Raw genomic sequence first — 13,370 nt, 5'->3', positions numbered from 1 at the left:
GCCATTTATGTAGGTATGGGTTAAGCTTACTCTAAGATGATAAAGGGCCTGGTTCCCAAATGTGGAGCTGCTAATATTGATTTGATTGGTTGGTTATTGATTTGATTGGTTGGTTATTGATTTGAGATCTTTGTTCTTTTTTAATATAGGCATTTACAACTATTAGTTTCCCTCTAAGCACTGCTTTTGCTGCATGCCACAGTTTGGTATCTTGTATTTTCATTTTCATTTGTCTCAAAGTATTTTCTAATTTCCCTTGTGATTGCTTCTTTGACTGGTTATTTACGAGTGTTTAAGTTCCACAACGTGTGAATTTCCCAAACTTCTTTCTGTTCTTGACTTCTAATTTCATTCTATTGTACTCTGAGAACATACTTGCCATGATTTCAATCCTTTTAAATTTATTGAGACTTGTTTTATGGCCTAACATGAAATAAGTCCTGGACAATGTGCCATATGTGCACTTGAGAAGAATGTGTACTCTGATGTTGTTGGGTGGAGTGTGCCGCTGATGTCAGTTATATCTAGTTGGTTTATAGTGTTATTCAAGTCTTCTATTTCTGCTGTAGACTGAATATCTATGTCCCCCCACCCCAAATTCATATGTTGAAACTTAATCCACAGTTTGATGGTATTAGGAGGTGGGGCCTTTGGGAGGTGAAAGGTCATGAGGGTGCAGCCCTCATGAATGGAATTAGTGCCTTATAAAAGAAACCCCAGAGAGCTTCCTTGCCCCTTCTGCTGTGTGAGAACACAGGGAGAAGATGGCCATCTATGAACCAGGAAGCAAGTTCTCACTGGACACCAAATCTGCTGGTGCCTTGATCTTGGACTTCCCACCCTCTAGAACTGTGAGAAATGAATTTCTGTTGTTCATAAACCACCCAGTCTATGGTATTCTTTTATACTGGCCCAAAGAGACTGAGACAATTTCCTTGTTGATCTTCTGTCTAGTGGCTCTATTCATTATTGAAAGTGGAGTATTGAAGTTGCCTGCTATTATTGTTGAATTGTCTATTTCTCCCTCCAGTTCTGTTAGTTTTTGTTTCATGTATTTTGGGGGTCTGTTGTTAGGTGCTAAACACACTTCATCAAGGGTCTGAGTACATCAATTTGCCCTTCTGCTAACACTGTCAAAATTAGCCTTTGAATCAGCAAGAACAATCGTGATGTGTAATGCTTAACATTTAAGAGTAATGAACACCTTATGTTCTCCTCGATCAGAGATGGCATCTTTCTCGATGACTGGTTGGTAAATATGTCTTATCTGGACATAGACGTTCTTTGAAAAATAAATCCAAAGAATTCTTGAAAATTAAATGATTTTCTTCTGGATTTACATATTTTTCTCCTCTTTTGAGGAAAATGAGCCAACCTTGACATTTTCCCTAATTATTCAGTTTCCCAGAGGAATAAAGTTATAATCAATGAATTAAAGTCAAATTTCTGAGCCCTTTACTGATTGCGGTCAACAATCTTACCGTCAGTCCTTGACAGAAAAGCTAGTCTTGCTTTTAAGTAGTAATCTCCCTGAGAATGCAAGGACTTGGAAAGTCTACAAGAACACATTTCTAGGGGACACCAGGCTTGCTGTGGTCAGGGCACCAGTAATAAGGCATGTGTGCTCAAGATGTATCAGATGTGCCCTAGCCTCTAAGAAGCTATATGCTGGCATCATGAAGAAGATTTAAAAAGCAAATGAATACACCACTTTGGTAAGGATTGTGACAGCATAAACAGAAGATGCCAGAGTTGGGGCAAAGTGCTGGATGGAGAAGGCATGCCTCCCCCAACAGGGCATTATAATGGTTCTTTTCCAAACTACAAAATCTAGAATCAAGGCTGGTTGGCCAATGTGGGGTATGGGTTAGAGACTAACTTGAGACCATGGGGCAGTGTATGGGTGTACAGGAGTTACAGATCATTCCAATTCACTCTCACTTATTGCACTATAGCAATGTTTCTCAAAGTATGGTCCAATGCCCACTGGGTGACTTCGAAAGACTTCCTCATTCCAAAATGCAAATGCTTTCCTCAGTTCTTACAACAAAATGGAGATTCATTCCATAGACTTTCAGTTATATACATGGCCAAAAGCTACTAAGTGAGTTATTAAGAATCACTACAATTTTGCATTTTTCTAAAACCCTGGTTTAGTACATAATCATCAAGTCTGGCTGTCGCACAACACATGGCCATGCTGCAATGTCCAACACAGAGATAAGTAGTTCCTGCCACTTCAGAAGGACACTTTCTTTCTAGTGCTTCATCACTCCCAGGGCTTTCAATTGCTGCTATCCTTGTGTTCATTAACATAATTGTAGAATTCTTCTTAGGGTTTATCTTTGTTAATCATTCTTCTCATAACTGCTGCATTGCTGCTACTTTGATACTTATTTTTTTTCCTCTCTAATTCTTTGTTATCACTGAGTTCTTTTACTGCTGGAAAAAGAGAAGAGATGATGTAGGCAGGTTGTGGAATCTTGTTTTGCTCTGCCCCAAAAGTCTAAGAAGTATTGCCCTAGAGGAACTGTTTGGTCTCAGCAGGCTGGCCCAATAATGATGCTCTGGACATTCCCTACATCCAGAGGTTATCTTTGAGCCTCTGTTTAAACCATTCCATTCCCACCACCTCCTTGAAATTGTCCCTGATGCCAAATCATTGTGAGTTCCCCCTCTCGTAAGTCATAACCTTGCTTTGCTTTACTGCCTACTTGTTAGTGGGTCATAAACAACCATGGGATATCTTGAATCACTGAGCTGCTATCTAGTTCTTGAATTGTTACCTATCTTTTATTTTTATCTTTCCATCAAGACCTAAGTATCCTGAGAGCAGGGACCAAGTCTGACATTTATATATCTTATAGCACGGAATGAAGAAAATGCCTACGGTGCAGAAGCTAGTTACAAAGGTTCGTTACTGGGCACCTGTGGTCTGGTCTGGGCATTGAGAGTGGACACAGAATCTATTGGACACCCGCCCTTAGCAGTCCTCCAGGTTCCCCAGACCCCTGTCCGTGAAGTCTGAGGTGGCATCTCCTGCAGCTACAAGCAAACAAGCTGACAGTGGCTTTTGACGGTGGACATGGGGTGGGGGATTCCTGATCATGCAGCAAAAGGCAGGCATGCGAGTGTGGGAGGGTTCTTGGTTTTCAGACATTGCTGCTGGTCCTGTCTCTTCATCTGGCTCCTGGGCTTGCTTGAATCACCATTTGGCCACCTTAAACCACAGCCAGGAGCATCCTGAGAGGTACGGGGCTGAACACCTGCCTTTCCCTGTCCCAGCCTGTTCCAGCGTGGATTAGGGCCCCATTTGGGATTCTCCCGTGTCTCTTGGTCTTGACTTGGTATGTGCTGCCTCTGTGTTGCCTGGTTCTGGTTCCTGATGAGGTCCAGGCCCTAACTCCTTTGCCACAAGCTGTGAGTACTGATCTCTAACTGGCTAGTCATTGGCCTTTCTGATTCTTGTCCTATAGTGTTTTTTATCTATTTTCATGAACAATTCTAGCCATGACACAGGGCATGGAAAGAATCTGAAACCCCACTTAAAAGGAAGTGCTGATCTTAGCTAGAAGGAGGTGCTGCTCTGTCTTATGTCTAAAATATTGTAATAGTTATATCCTAGACTTTGAGCCTTAAGTCTTGTGGTTTTCATAGTTTGGTAATATGGACTTATTCACTCAGTCTTCAAACAACGACCTGTTTGATTAAATCATTGAACAATACATGGTGAGGGCAGGTGATGAAGTGGTGGTCCAAAAGGAGAAAATCAAATCCAGCCAGTGAGGGGCTAAATGACGGCTGGTCCAGGGTATTTACTGTTTATGATTCCACTGAATCAATAAACGTTAAGAAATGTTCTCCCTCTGTGACCATAAACCATGACCACGGAAGTCTCAAAATCTGACAGATTTGCAGGAGAAGAACTGATGAGTCAAAAACAAACCAGCTCACTACCTCTCCTACAAGAAATAAAGATCACTCCTTGGGTCAAAACAATGACTGTCCTCATCAGGAATTCAGATCAATTACCTGGACAACTTAGGTTTTCACATTCCTGTAGAATACGGACAAATAGGCCTCTCCGAGTGGTTTTGCATTATTAGAATTTCTTCAGGAGAGAAGAATCATTAAAGTCTTCTGTGAGAAAATGAAGTAATAAAAAATGTTTTCTGGATACTCTAGTACCTTTTTGCTATTTTATGGAGTTGGTATTGTTCCCCATTACTGTAACCATAGATCCAAGGCTACAGAATCAGCCTCGCTGCTGAATAACACCACAAGATTCTCTCTGAACTAATTTTATTTTATTTTTTTGGCCACTCTGCACGGCATGTGGTATCCTGGTTCCCCAACCAGGGATCAAACCCACACCCCCTGCAGTGGAAGCGTGGAGTCTTAAGTGTTGGACCGCCAGGGAAGTCCATCCCCTCTCTGAACTAATTTTAAAACAGCATTCCTTTGGATCTTCAAAACAAAATTCTTCTGAAACTGGAACTGGGGTTAAATTTAGGTTGACAAGGATTTCATAAAAGCAAAACCCTTTAAAATTTGCATTAAAAATTCATGTGTCAGGACTTCCCTGGTAGCTCAGTGGTTAACAATCTGCCTGCCAATGCAGGGGACATAGGTTCGATCTCTGCTCTGGGAAGATCCCACATGCCGTGGAGCAACTAAGCCCGTGCGCCACAACTACTGAGCCTGCGCTCTAGAGCCCGTGAGCCACAACTACTGAGCCCTCACGCCAGAACTATTGAAGCCCGCACGCCTAGAGCCCCATGCTCCACAACAAGGGAAGCCACTGCAATGAGAAACCCACGCACCGCAACAAAGAGCAGCCCCTGCTCGCCACAACTGGAGAAAGCCCGTGTGCAGCAACGAAGACCCAACACAGCCAAAAATAAATTAATTTTAAAAAAATTCACATGTCTAACTGAACAGCCTTGGTTGGGTGATGATAATAAATATTCCCAAAAGTTCATTTCACTTCTGTGGGCTTTCTCACAAGAAAGTTCTGTAGCTTTGTCCCAAGCATATTAGAATATTTCATCTCAGCTTGGCAACACAAGCAGGACTGAGTATAATGATAGTCATCAGTTTGCTTCATTCTGTCATAATTAATACCAAGTGTGTGTGGCCATGCTTCAGGTCAGTTCCTGCTCACATCACTCTGTCCCCATCCAGGTTCCTGGGATTCATGCTATGGTCATAGAATCCACTGTGTTTTATTCTTACTCCTTTGTTCTTTCATGTAACTGTGCTGAAAACACTAGATACTGTTCTGTTCTTTTAACTCAAACTGGCTCCTACACTATGAAGAATTCTTTTCGGCAGAACTTACTTGCAAATGTCCTAGTAAGTCAGCATAAGCGTGACTCCAGTAACTTTACCATCACGCATGGGATTGTCTCACAGAACGTCTGTTCTTCATTATGTTTACAGAAGACACTGTAGGGCCCCATTGCTGTGCTTGCCTTTGCCATCTACGTGGTCAGAAGATGTCACCCTAATACCCACAGGGAGTGTATCATGAAACTTAACAAACAATGAATAGAATGCTCCTCACACCGTACCTGTCACATGATAAGTAATCAGTATATGTATCTAGTGTTCAGTACATAGCAGATACTTAATAAATATTGGTTTTAATAAACGAATGACTGGATGAATGAACAAATGAATGGACAGTCAGCCAGATGAATACCTGTTTTATGTTGCCAATATAGATTCCTCTCCTCTAGACTTAAACTTCTGCTTAAGAAATGGAATAAACTGTGCATGGTGGCCTTCAGTAATGTTGGATAAAGCTCCCAGGGTCTCATAGGAGAAAGAGCCATGACTTGGGCCAATTCCACAAGCCCACTACTGACAGAAATCCCACACCAGTCTGCAGGCATCAGGTCTGCAGTGAAGGGTGGGGCTGAGCCCTCACCAGGGGATCATTACTGAACAGAGCCAATGAAAATAAAGTCACAGGCCCTGCTTGCAGTGCCTCTTCGGGTGGCAGGTACAATTTTGAGCCTACCTTTCCCTCCTCTACTTACAGAGTCATTACCAGGTCCTCTTGGTCTGCCTTACACACACCTGGGTTACCACCAGACCTCCGCAGCTCCTTGCCCCTCTGATCCTCCAGCTCAGAAGTAGCTCATCGCTCTTTGGGGCATCTGGGTAGGGAAACTGAGGCATGCAATGATGGCGGGCTCCCTGTACCTGAAGATCAAAAGCTCCTCAAGGCCCCCCTCCCAAGCATCTTTCCTCTCCCAACCCCACCCTTCCCCAACCAAGAAGGTAACCAGCAAGGGGATGGCAGGCAAACATCCTCAATGGCCCTCTGACTAGTTTGGGAATAAGATAGGCTTAAAAGCTTGGCTTTACATACCAGAAAAACTTTGCACCGGAAATACTGGTCTAACTTGAAGGTCCTGATCCTTAGTAAACACTTCTGGAATTCCAGACTCCTTCGGTGCAAGGCTTCCATAAACCATTTTTATAGTGGTCTTTTTGAGACAAAGAAAATAGTTTTTCACTCACCTTTTTTCTTCCAACTACTGTTCAGCTTTGGGGACATACTTCAGTTCACTTTTAATATTCTGGATCTCTGATAGGTTGACCGCAGGTCCTGGAAGTTTCTTAGCTCCTGGAATTGGCTTCTTCTCCTCATCCAAAGTGGGAGGAGCACCCTGAAGACAAAAAAAGGAGAAAGATTTAGCTCACCGAAAAAGACATTTAGTCTCTCTAGGTCATAGACATGAAGCAGAAAACAATTAAAGCAAAAATAATGTCAGAGAGTAATTCTAGCAGAGTGACTTTTTCTTGTGCTGTTGGAACACCCTCAGAGTTTCAAGATCTCCTGAAGTTTATAGAGGAATAAAGTTGGAAGAAGAAAACAAGTAATTTCCGCATCACTTAGAAAACACAAGAGTACTGTTCAGTGTCTGATAGCTAATAAAAATTACCACTAGTTAAAAGGATTTGTGTTGTGTTTCCAAGAGAAGCATCTTACAAGATCAAATTTAATTTGGTATCATAATAAGACGCCTGAAAGGCAGAGGTTTGTGGACCGTTAGTGCACGGCTACCTCTAACAAGGACTTGGTCCAGGAGTTTTCCGTTCTTTTGTTTGGGGTGCAGTGGCTGCCAGCCTTTATTACAATGACATTTCTGGGAAGCAGAAACAAACTGAAACTGACATAAGCAAAACCTCTTTGAATATGGGTGGGATAGGATGGAGTGGCAGAGGAGGCCCAGCTCTCCCCTCCTGCTTTGGAAAGTATTTTACGTTTCCTACCGTTTTATGTTTTTCTGTTGTTGTGGCTTTAGGGTGGGACCATATCCTATACTTTTTTCTGTGGCTCCTCCAAAAAAAATTTTTTTTAATTTATTTTATTCTGTTTTTGGCTGTGTTGGGTCTTTGTTGCTGCACGTGGGCTTCTCTCTAGTTTCGGTGAGCAGGGGCTACTCTTCGTTGTGGTGCACAGGCTTCTCATTGCAGTGGCTTCTCTTGTTGCAGAGCACGGGCTCTAGGTGCGCGGGCTTCAGTAGTTGTGGCTCGTGGGCTCCAGAGCGCAGGCTCAGTAGTTGTGGTGCACAGGCTTAGTTGCTCCGCGGCATGTGGGGTCTTCCTGGATCAGGGCTTGAACCCGTGTCTCCTGCACTGGCAGGTGGATTCCCAACCACTGCGCCACCAGGGAAGCCCCGCTGGCGTAGGACCCGCCCGTGGCCTCAGTTTCCTGAGGCAGAAGTGCATAGGCACACTTGTTGATGGTGGTTTAGCTGATTAAGCCTGAGAATGTGCCATAGTGACAAATCTATGTCTCTATGTACATACACCAAACACATGTGGCTGTAAAACAGTAAGATCCGTTGCTGTGTGTAGCTCCTAGAACTCCAATTCATTACTACAGACAGTTGCTGGTTAGCTCATTCCTCCTATTTTCTAGCAGTGGGGGGCATATTCCCCAGAGCCCTGGAACGAAGGTGTTGGAGGAACATTTGATCTCTGTGGCAGCCACAGGAGCACGCCTCTTGGATCAGTTTCCTGCAGGGAGGATAATTGAATGACAGGCCCAGCTGCTTCACCCTGAAACCCGCCCATCACCACGCTGAGGTCACACTTCCCACGGCTGCTCGTGGCCAATGACTGAGTGTCATAGGATCCTAAGGCGGGCCTGTTCCTGGGAGACCTGGGACTCCTCTGGGAGGGACTTGGGCTCGAGAATTTTCCTTAGAACAGCACTGTTGTCTAAGATGCTTCTGCCCAACCCTCTGTCCCACTCTCCTTCACCTGCATCACGGTCTGAGGACCCTCTCATTTTTCCTTACAAGTGTTTTCCCCAATAAATGTTTTGCCCATCGAATCCCATCTTTGGATCTGCTTCTTGGAGGACCCAAATTAACAGGCCCCCTATGAGACTGGCAGAGCTCCACCTGCTGGGCCAGCAACGGAGTGAACCAATACAGTTCTGGGAAAAAGAATAAGAAACTGCACGTTTTTCTCAGGTGCAATCCCTGTGCCCATATGTGTTGCCGGCCCTACTAGGCAGCCCTGTAACTTGGGTATTAAAGCCAATGCCGTGCTTTAGCCCCCATCTGGCTCCTACATCTAGTTCTCAAATTGTCTAAACCCTAAGGGGAAAGGGCAGAAAATGTTGAAGCTTCCCAAACTTTAACAAATTATTTGGTAGATGTGTCCTTTACAGAAACGTTTTTAAATTGCTTATTTGAGGGGCTCATGGTTTTTCCTATAGTCATTTTCTTTTAATCTGACCCAGTGCTGATGACATAGCTAACATGTCACCCACACTAAATGATACAGTAGTTCGATGTAGACTGTACCTGTTGTACATATCTGTTGTAAATATCTGGAAAATGTTTCCCCAGGTCAATGTACAGAGCCATAGGCTCAGCTTCCTTTCATCATGCACACACATTCATCATTTATAAATGCAGATTTAGAAGCAATAGTTAAAACTTTTAAACATCCACTTGGAGGACATGGTATTCCAAAATGTTCTTTGTTGGGCTTTTGGAAAGAAATTTTAAACAAGGCTATAACGTGCTCATTTAAAAAAAAAAGAAAAAATATATATATATATGTAGTGGTGAAATGAAAAATATTTCCTCACTTATAAATGTTCCCATGGTTGTTAGGTGGGTAGATCTTAATAAAGAAGTATGAAGGAGAAAAATGTTTCCAGTTCCTTCTGTTAAGTTCCTGGGTGAGTCATAATCACTATCTTTCTAATATCAAAATGTGCTATACTGGCACAATTAACACAGAAAACCAGCGTGTGCAGTTATGTGTCTGTGTGCAAAGATTTACTGTGCAAACATACACAGTTAAAGGATGAAAATACTTAAATTTATTAAAACCTCAATGCACTGTTTTTTATTTATCAAGGTAAAACTTTTAACACTTGATTTGGTAAGGTCACATATAATGGAAAATTATAAGTGGGTATATTTAAGAACTAGGTTTTAAGATATTGACTCAGGAGGGGGTTAGTGGTGGTGCATATTCTTAACTGAATCTTCTCTCATCTTTTAAAAAATAATGTTAATCAGATTCCATTTTTTCTATGAATTTGTTATCATAAGAATTATAATATATTAAGGCATGAACAGGCAGGGTCCAGATGGCTCCATTTGGCTAAGTATGCTCTCTTTTCTTTTGTAAGTAGATATTTGAATTGAGAAGGGATATGGAAGACATTCTTTGGTTTTAGATAAAGAAAGCTTGAGAGAAGGCTTATCAGCCCCGCGCCATTCCCAGTTTCAGAAATGGCTATTGTCAAAGGGAAATGCCCCCCTTGGGGGGTGACAGAGTATTTGTAAAATTTGGCAAAATGGTGAACCATTTCACAGCTATCTCATCTTCATCTCCCTCTTTACTACCAGATGCCCTATTTAGTTTTCCCCTAAACTCTCTCCTGTACGACACAACAGCCTGATGTGCTTGTTATGCTCATACACTGGAGACTTAATAATAACAGCAAACACACTGCTAGCTCTTCTAAGTTACACCTACTAACTCATTTAATCCTCACATCAATTCTAAATCCTTGGGACTTCCCTGGTGATGCAGTGGTTAAGAATCCACCTGGCAATGCAGGGGACACGGGTTTGATCCCTGCCCTGGGAAGATTCCACGTGCCGCGGAGCAACTAAGTGCGTGTACCACAACTACTGAGCCTGCGCTCTAGAGCCCGCGTGCCACAACGACTGAGCCCACGTGCCACAGCTACTGAAGCTGCGTGCCTAGGGCGGGTGCTCTGCAACGAGAAGCCACCACAATGAGAAGCCCGCGCACGGCAACAAAGAATAACCCCCACTTACCGCAACTAGAGAAAGCCCACACGCAGCAATGAACACCCAACACAGCCAAGAAATAATTAATTAACTAATTAATTAATTAATTAAAAATTCTCACTCTGCTACCATTATTATCCATATTTTACAGTTGAGGAAACTGAGGCACGAGGTGAGGGGGGTAAGAAACTTGCCCACGGCCTCACAGCTAGGAAGTAGCAAGACTAGAATTAAATAGTGTATTTGCATCATGTGAAGGGATCAGGTGGAGAGGGAAGTAATTAACAGAAAATCCCAATGTGCTGTTTTGTGGCTTAATAATGATGTAATTGAGAGATTTGGGAGGCAGAGCAGGGGCTTGTCAATACACTTCAAATCACTTTAATCAAGCAGCTGCCTTGTCTTATGCGGAGCAAGGGCTTACAGAGACCATAGGTAGGCGGGAGACTCAGCCAGTGCTCACAGGCCTTGTCAGATGGCCCGTCTGGCTTCCTGCTAGGGTCCATCTTCTTCACGTCTGAGATGGTGGCAGGTTTGAGATGGGGGAGCTCCTGGCTGTGATAGAGGTGGCCTGTTCTGTTCAGGAGTGGTTTGTTATGCCCTCGACTTTAGACAGTGATTATCTTAATGGTAAGCTAAGCAATGAATCCCAAATCTAAGAAAGTAAGCAATTCCGAGATTTTAAACTGGATAGTAATAGAAAAGCGGGGCTCTACAGGTTATTTGAATTCAGATTCCATTTTCCCATTCAAATTATGCAACCAAAGGTGGCTGGGGCCTCGTAGCCAAACCAAGCTGCCTTACTGCTCCACTTGCAATATTGTTTCCATGAGAAACTTACTCCAAGGTCCAGCCCAGAACTTGAGTCATTAGATCCCACCTCTCTATAAGACCCCACAAGTCCTGAGAGTCCCTTTCTGCTCTCAGAATAAGGGAATACCACCCCTTGCCACCCTCCCGACGGTGAGCCCCACAAGGAAGGTGTAGCTCAATTCAAGAAACACTCCTGGGGTCTCTGGATCTCTGTGGATACCCCGCTCCCTCCATCCTGAGAAGAATGTTGGCTGACCATTTATATGGTTGGTCATAAAGTAAGTTTTCAAAACCCAGGCTGTATCAGTTCTTAGTTATTTTAGAATGTGCTGGAACCATCAGGCTGGGGACAAGGCAAGAGTACGAGCAGAGTGCTTTCCCAAGCTCCTAACTGGGACACTTCTGTGGAGGAAAGTACCAGTCGTAGAGAAGAATCGAGGGCCGTCTCTACCACAGAGGAAGATGGATGCAAGCCTCCAAAACAACAGGCACATCATTCCATTTAGTGTGAAAAGAGAGTCAAGCTACCTTCCAACTGATTGCCAGACACAGTGACACACAGCTTACGAGGAAGCACAGGAAGAAAACCTAATTACAGATGAATGGAGATGTAGAAAGAATGCCTTTCTGCCCTCCCTTCTACCTCCCTGTGCTTTTTTCTTACAACATGTGAAATAATAGGCCCAGGAGTCCTTCATAAAAATTGGATAATTCGATCAATCGATGAACAGTCATTTATTGAATACATGACTCTTTCCTCACAGCAACCCTCTGAGGAATGGACGGAATCATATTTTGCAGACAGAGACTCAGATACTTGACCAAAGTCCCAGAGGGAGAGCTCATGATCATGAGCTACCTGGGTGGCCAAGTTAGCAGCAGCAGAACTTGACATTATGTACCCTCAGAGCCGAGTAGGGCCAGGTGTTTTCAGCTTGTATGTTGAAAATTTGTTGTTCATCAAGGGTGACTTAGTGACTGAAACTCCAGAACATGGCGATGTCACTCAAATACTCTATCTCTTCCTTTCAAAAATTATCTTTCTATTTATAGGAGGCTGGAACCACTAACTTAGGACCACATCAGGAATTATTTATGAGAGAAAAAGGTTAGATGCAGAACAACCAGTTTTATTAGCAAATACCAAAAAGGTCACCTACAAAAGTTTAAAAAGCCTTTTCACCTTTTAAAAAAGATAAAATACAGTCTGCAATGCCCTGTGGCTTTATTGCTCCAAGACCTTAACTTTTTTTTAGAACCAGACCTTCCAGGTTTCATCAGAAAAGTCAGAATTGAGGAAAAATATAAACATTTGGGCAGGGAACTATATTTATTGCACCCATGATGAATTTTAGCCCCCATTTTAGAAGACTGGGTATTTGAATTTGGAGGAAAGGAAAAGAAATAAAGGGAGGGAAAAATACAGAAATTGATAGACTCCTTTGCAAGTTCCTCTTTTCAAAGGAAATACCCAGAGATTGGGGCTTTTTGTTTGAATCCACAAGTAATTTCACGTGCTTATTACCTGCGTTCCCACTGGGGTTCATCACTCATCAGAAGCTGTACTACATACATCCAGCTAGACTGAATAAAAGCTTCAGAGTGAAAACTTAGCAAGCTACTGACTGTTGCTGAACCAAGAGCATCTGAGAGGTTCCCCCTCCCCCTACACACACACACACACACACACACACACACACACACACACACACACACACACACACACACACACACACACACACACACACACACACACACACACACACACACACACACACACACAATCAATAAACTAGATGCTAAACTCAGCATCTTCAATACCTGGGCCAGGCACTTAGATTTGGCTGGAGGGAAGTGAGGGTCAGTGTGTTTCGTGGCTGACTGAGCAAGACAACCAAAGAAATGTATGTACTACACGATGACTCCTTGACCCACATGCATTTGTGCCCTCCTTGTCCTGGAAAGCTGGCCCTCGCCTTGCCTCTGCCTCCTCTGGTCAGGATGTTGGAGGAGAAAGAAGGTGCTGAGCTCTGACAGCTCAGTTTTCCTCACCTCCTCCGTTTCCGGAGTACATTCTTTTCTTCTGGGGGGTTGCCCAGCTCCTGGCCGAAAGGCTCCCATTGGGATATTGATATTTGCCTAAAGGAGAAAACAGGGAAGATTTAGCGTAAGGAAACTAAGGAATTGCAATGACCCTCTGAGATGGTAATCATTGTGAGGCAAAACAAATCTGAAGAGTATGTCTTTAAA

General features: G+C 43.3%; 1 protein-coding gene across 1 annotated transcript in view; it reads right to left on the bottom strand.

Annotated features, from left to right (window-relative positions):
* Positions 1 to 13,370, bottom strand: part of SMPX (small muscle protein X-linked) — a gene marked incomplete at its 5' end in the record, with an annotated part of 48,825 nt that overhangs the window by 24,083 nt on the left and 11,372 nt on the right. The window contains 2 exons of the mRNA XM_081222513.1: positions 6,532 to 6,680; positions 13,173 to 13,259. Of these exons, the coding sequence (XP_081078639.1) occupies positions 6,546 to 6,680; positions 13,173 to 13,259 (222 nt within the window). The 3' untranslated portion in view covers positions 6,532 to 6,545. The remainder of the gene's footprint in view (positions 1 to 6,531; positions 6,681 to 13,172; positions 13,260 to 13,370) is intronic.

Source organism: Mesoplodon bidens (assembly GCF_964165515.1).
Source record: "Mesoplodon bidens genome assembly, chromosome: X".
In the NCBI taxonomy this organism is placed as follows: domain Eukaryota; kingdom Metazoa; phylum Chordata; class Mammalia; order Artiodactyla; family Ziphiidae; genus Mesoplodon; species Mesoplodon bidens.
Note: the sequence above shows the minus strand (reverse complement) of the source record. Positions and strands in the feature narration are given on the sequence as shown.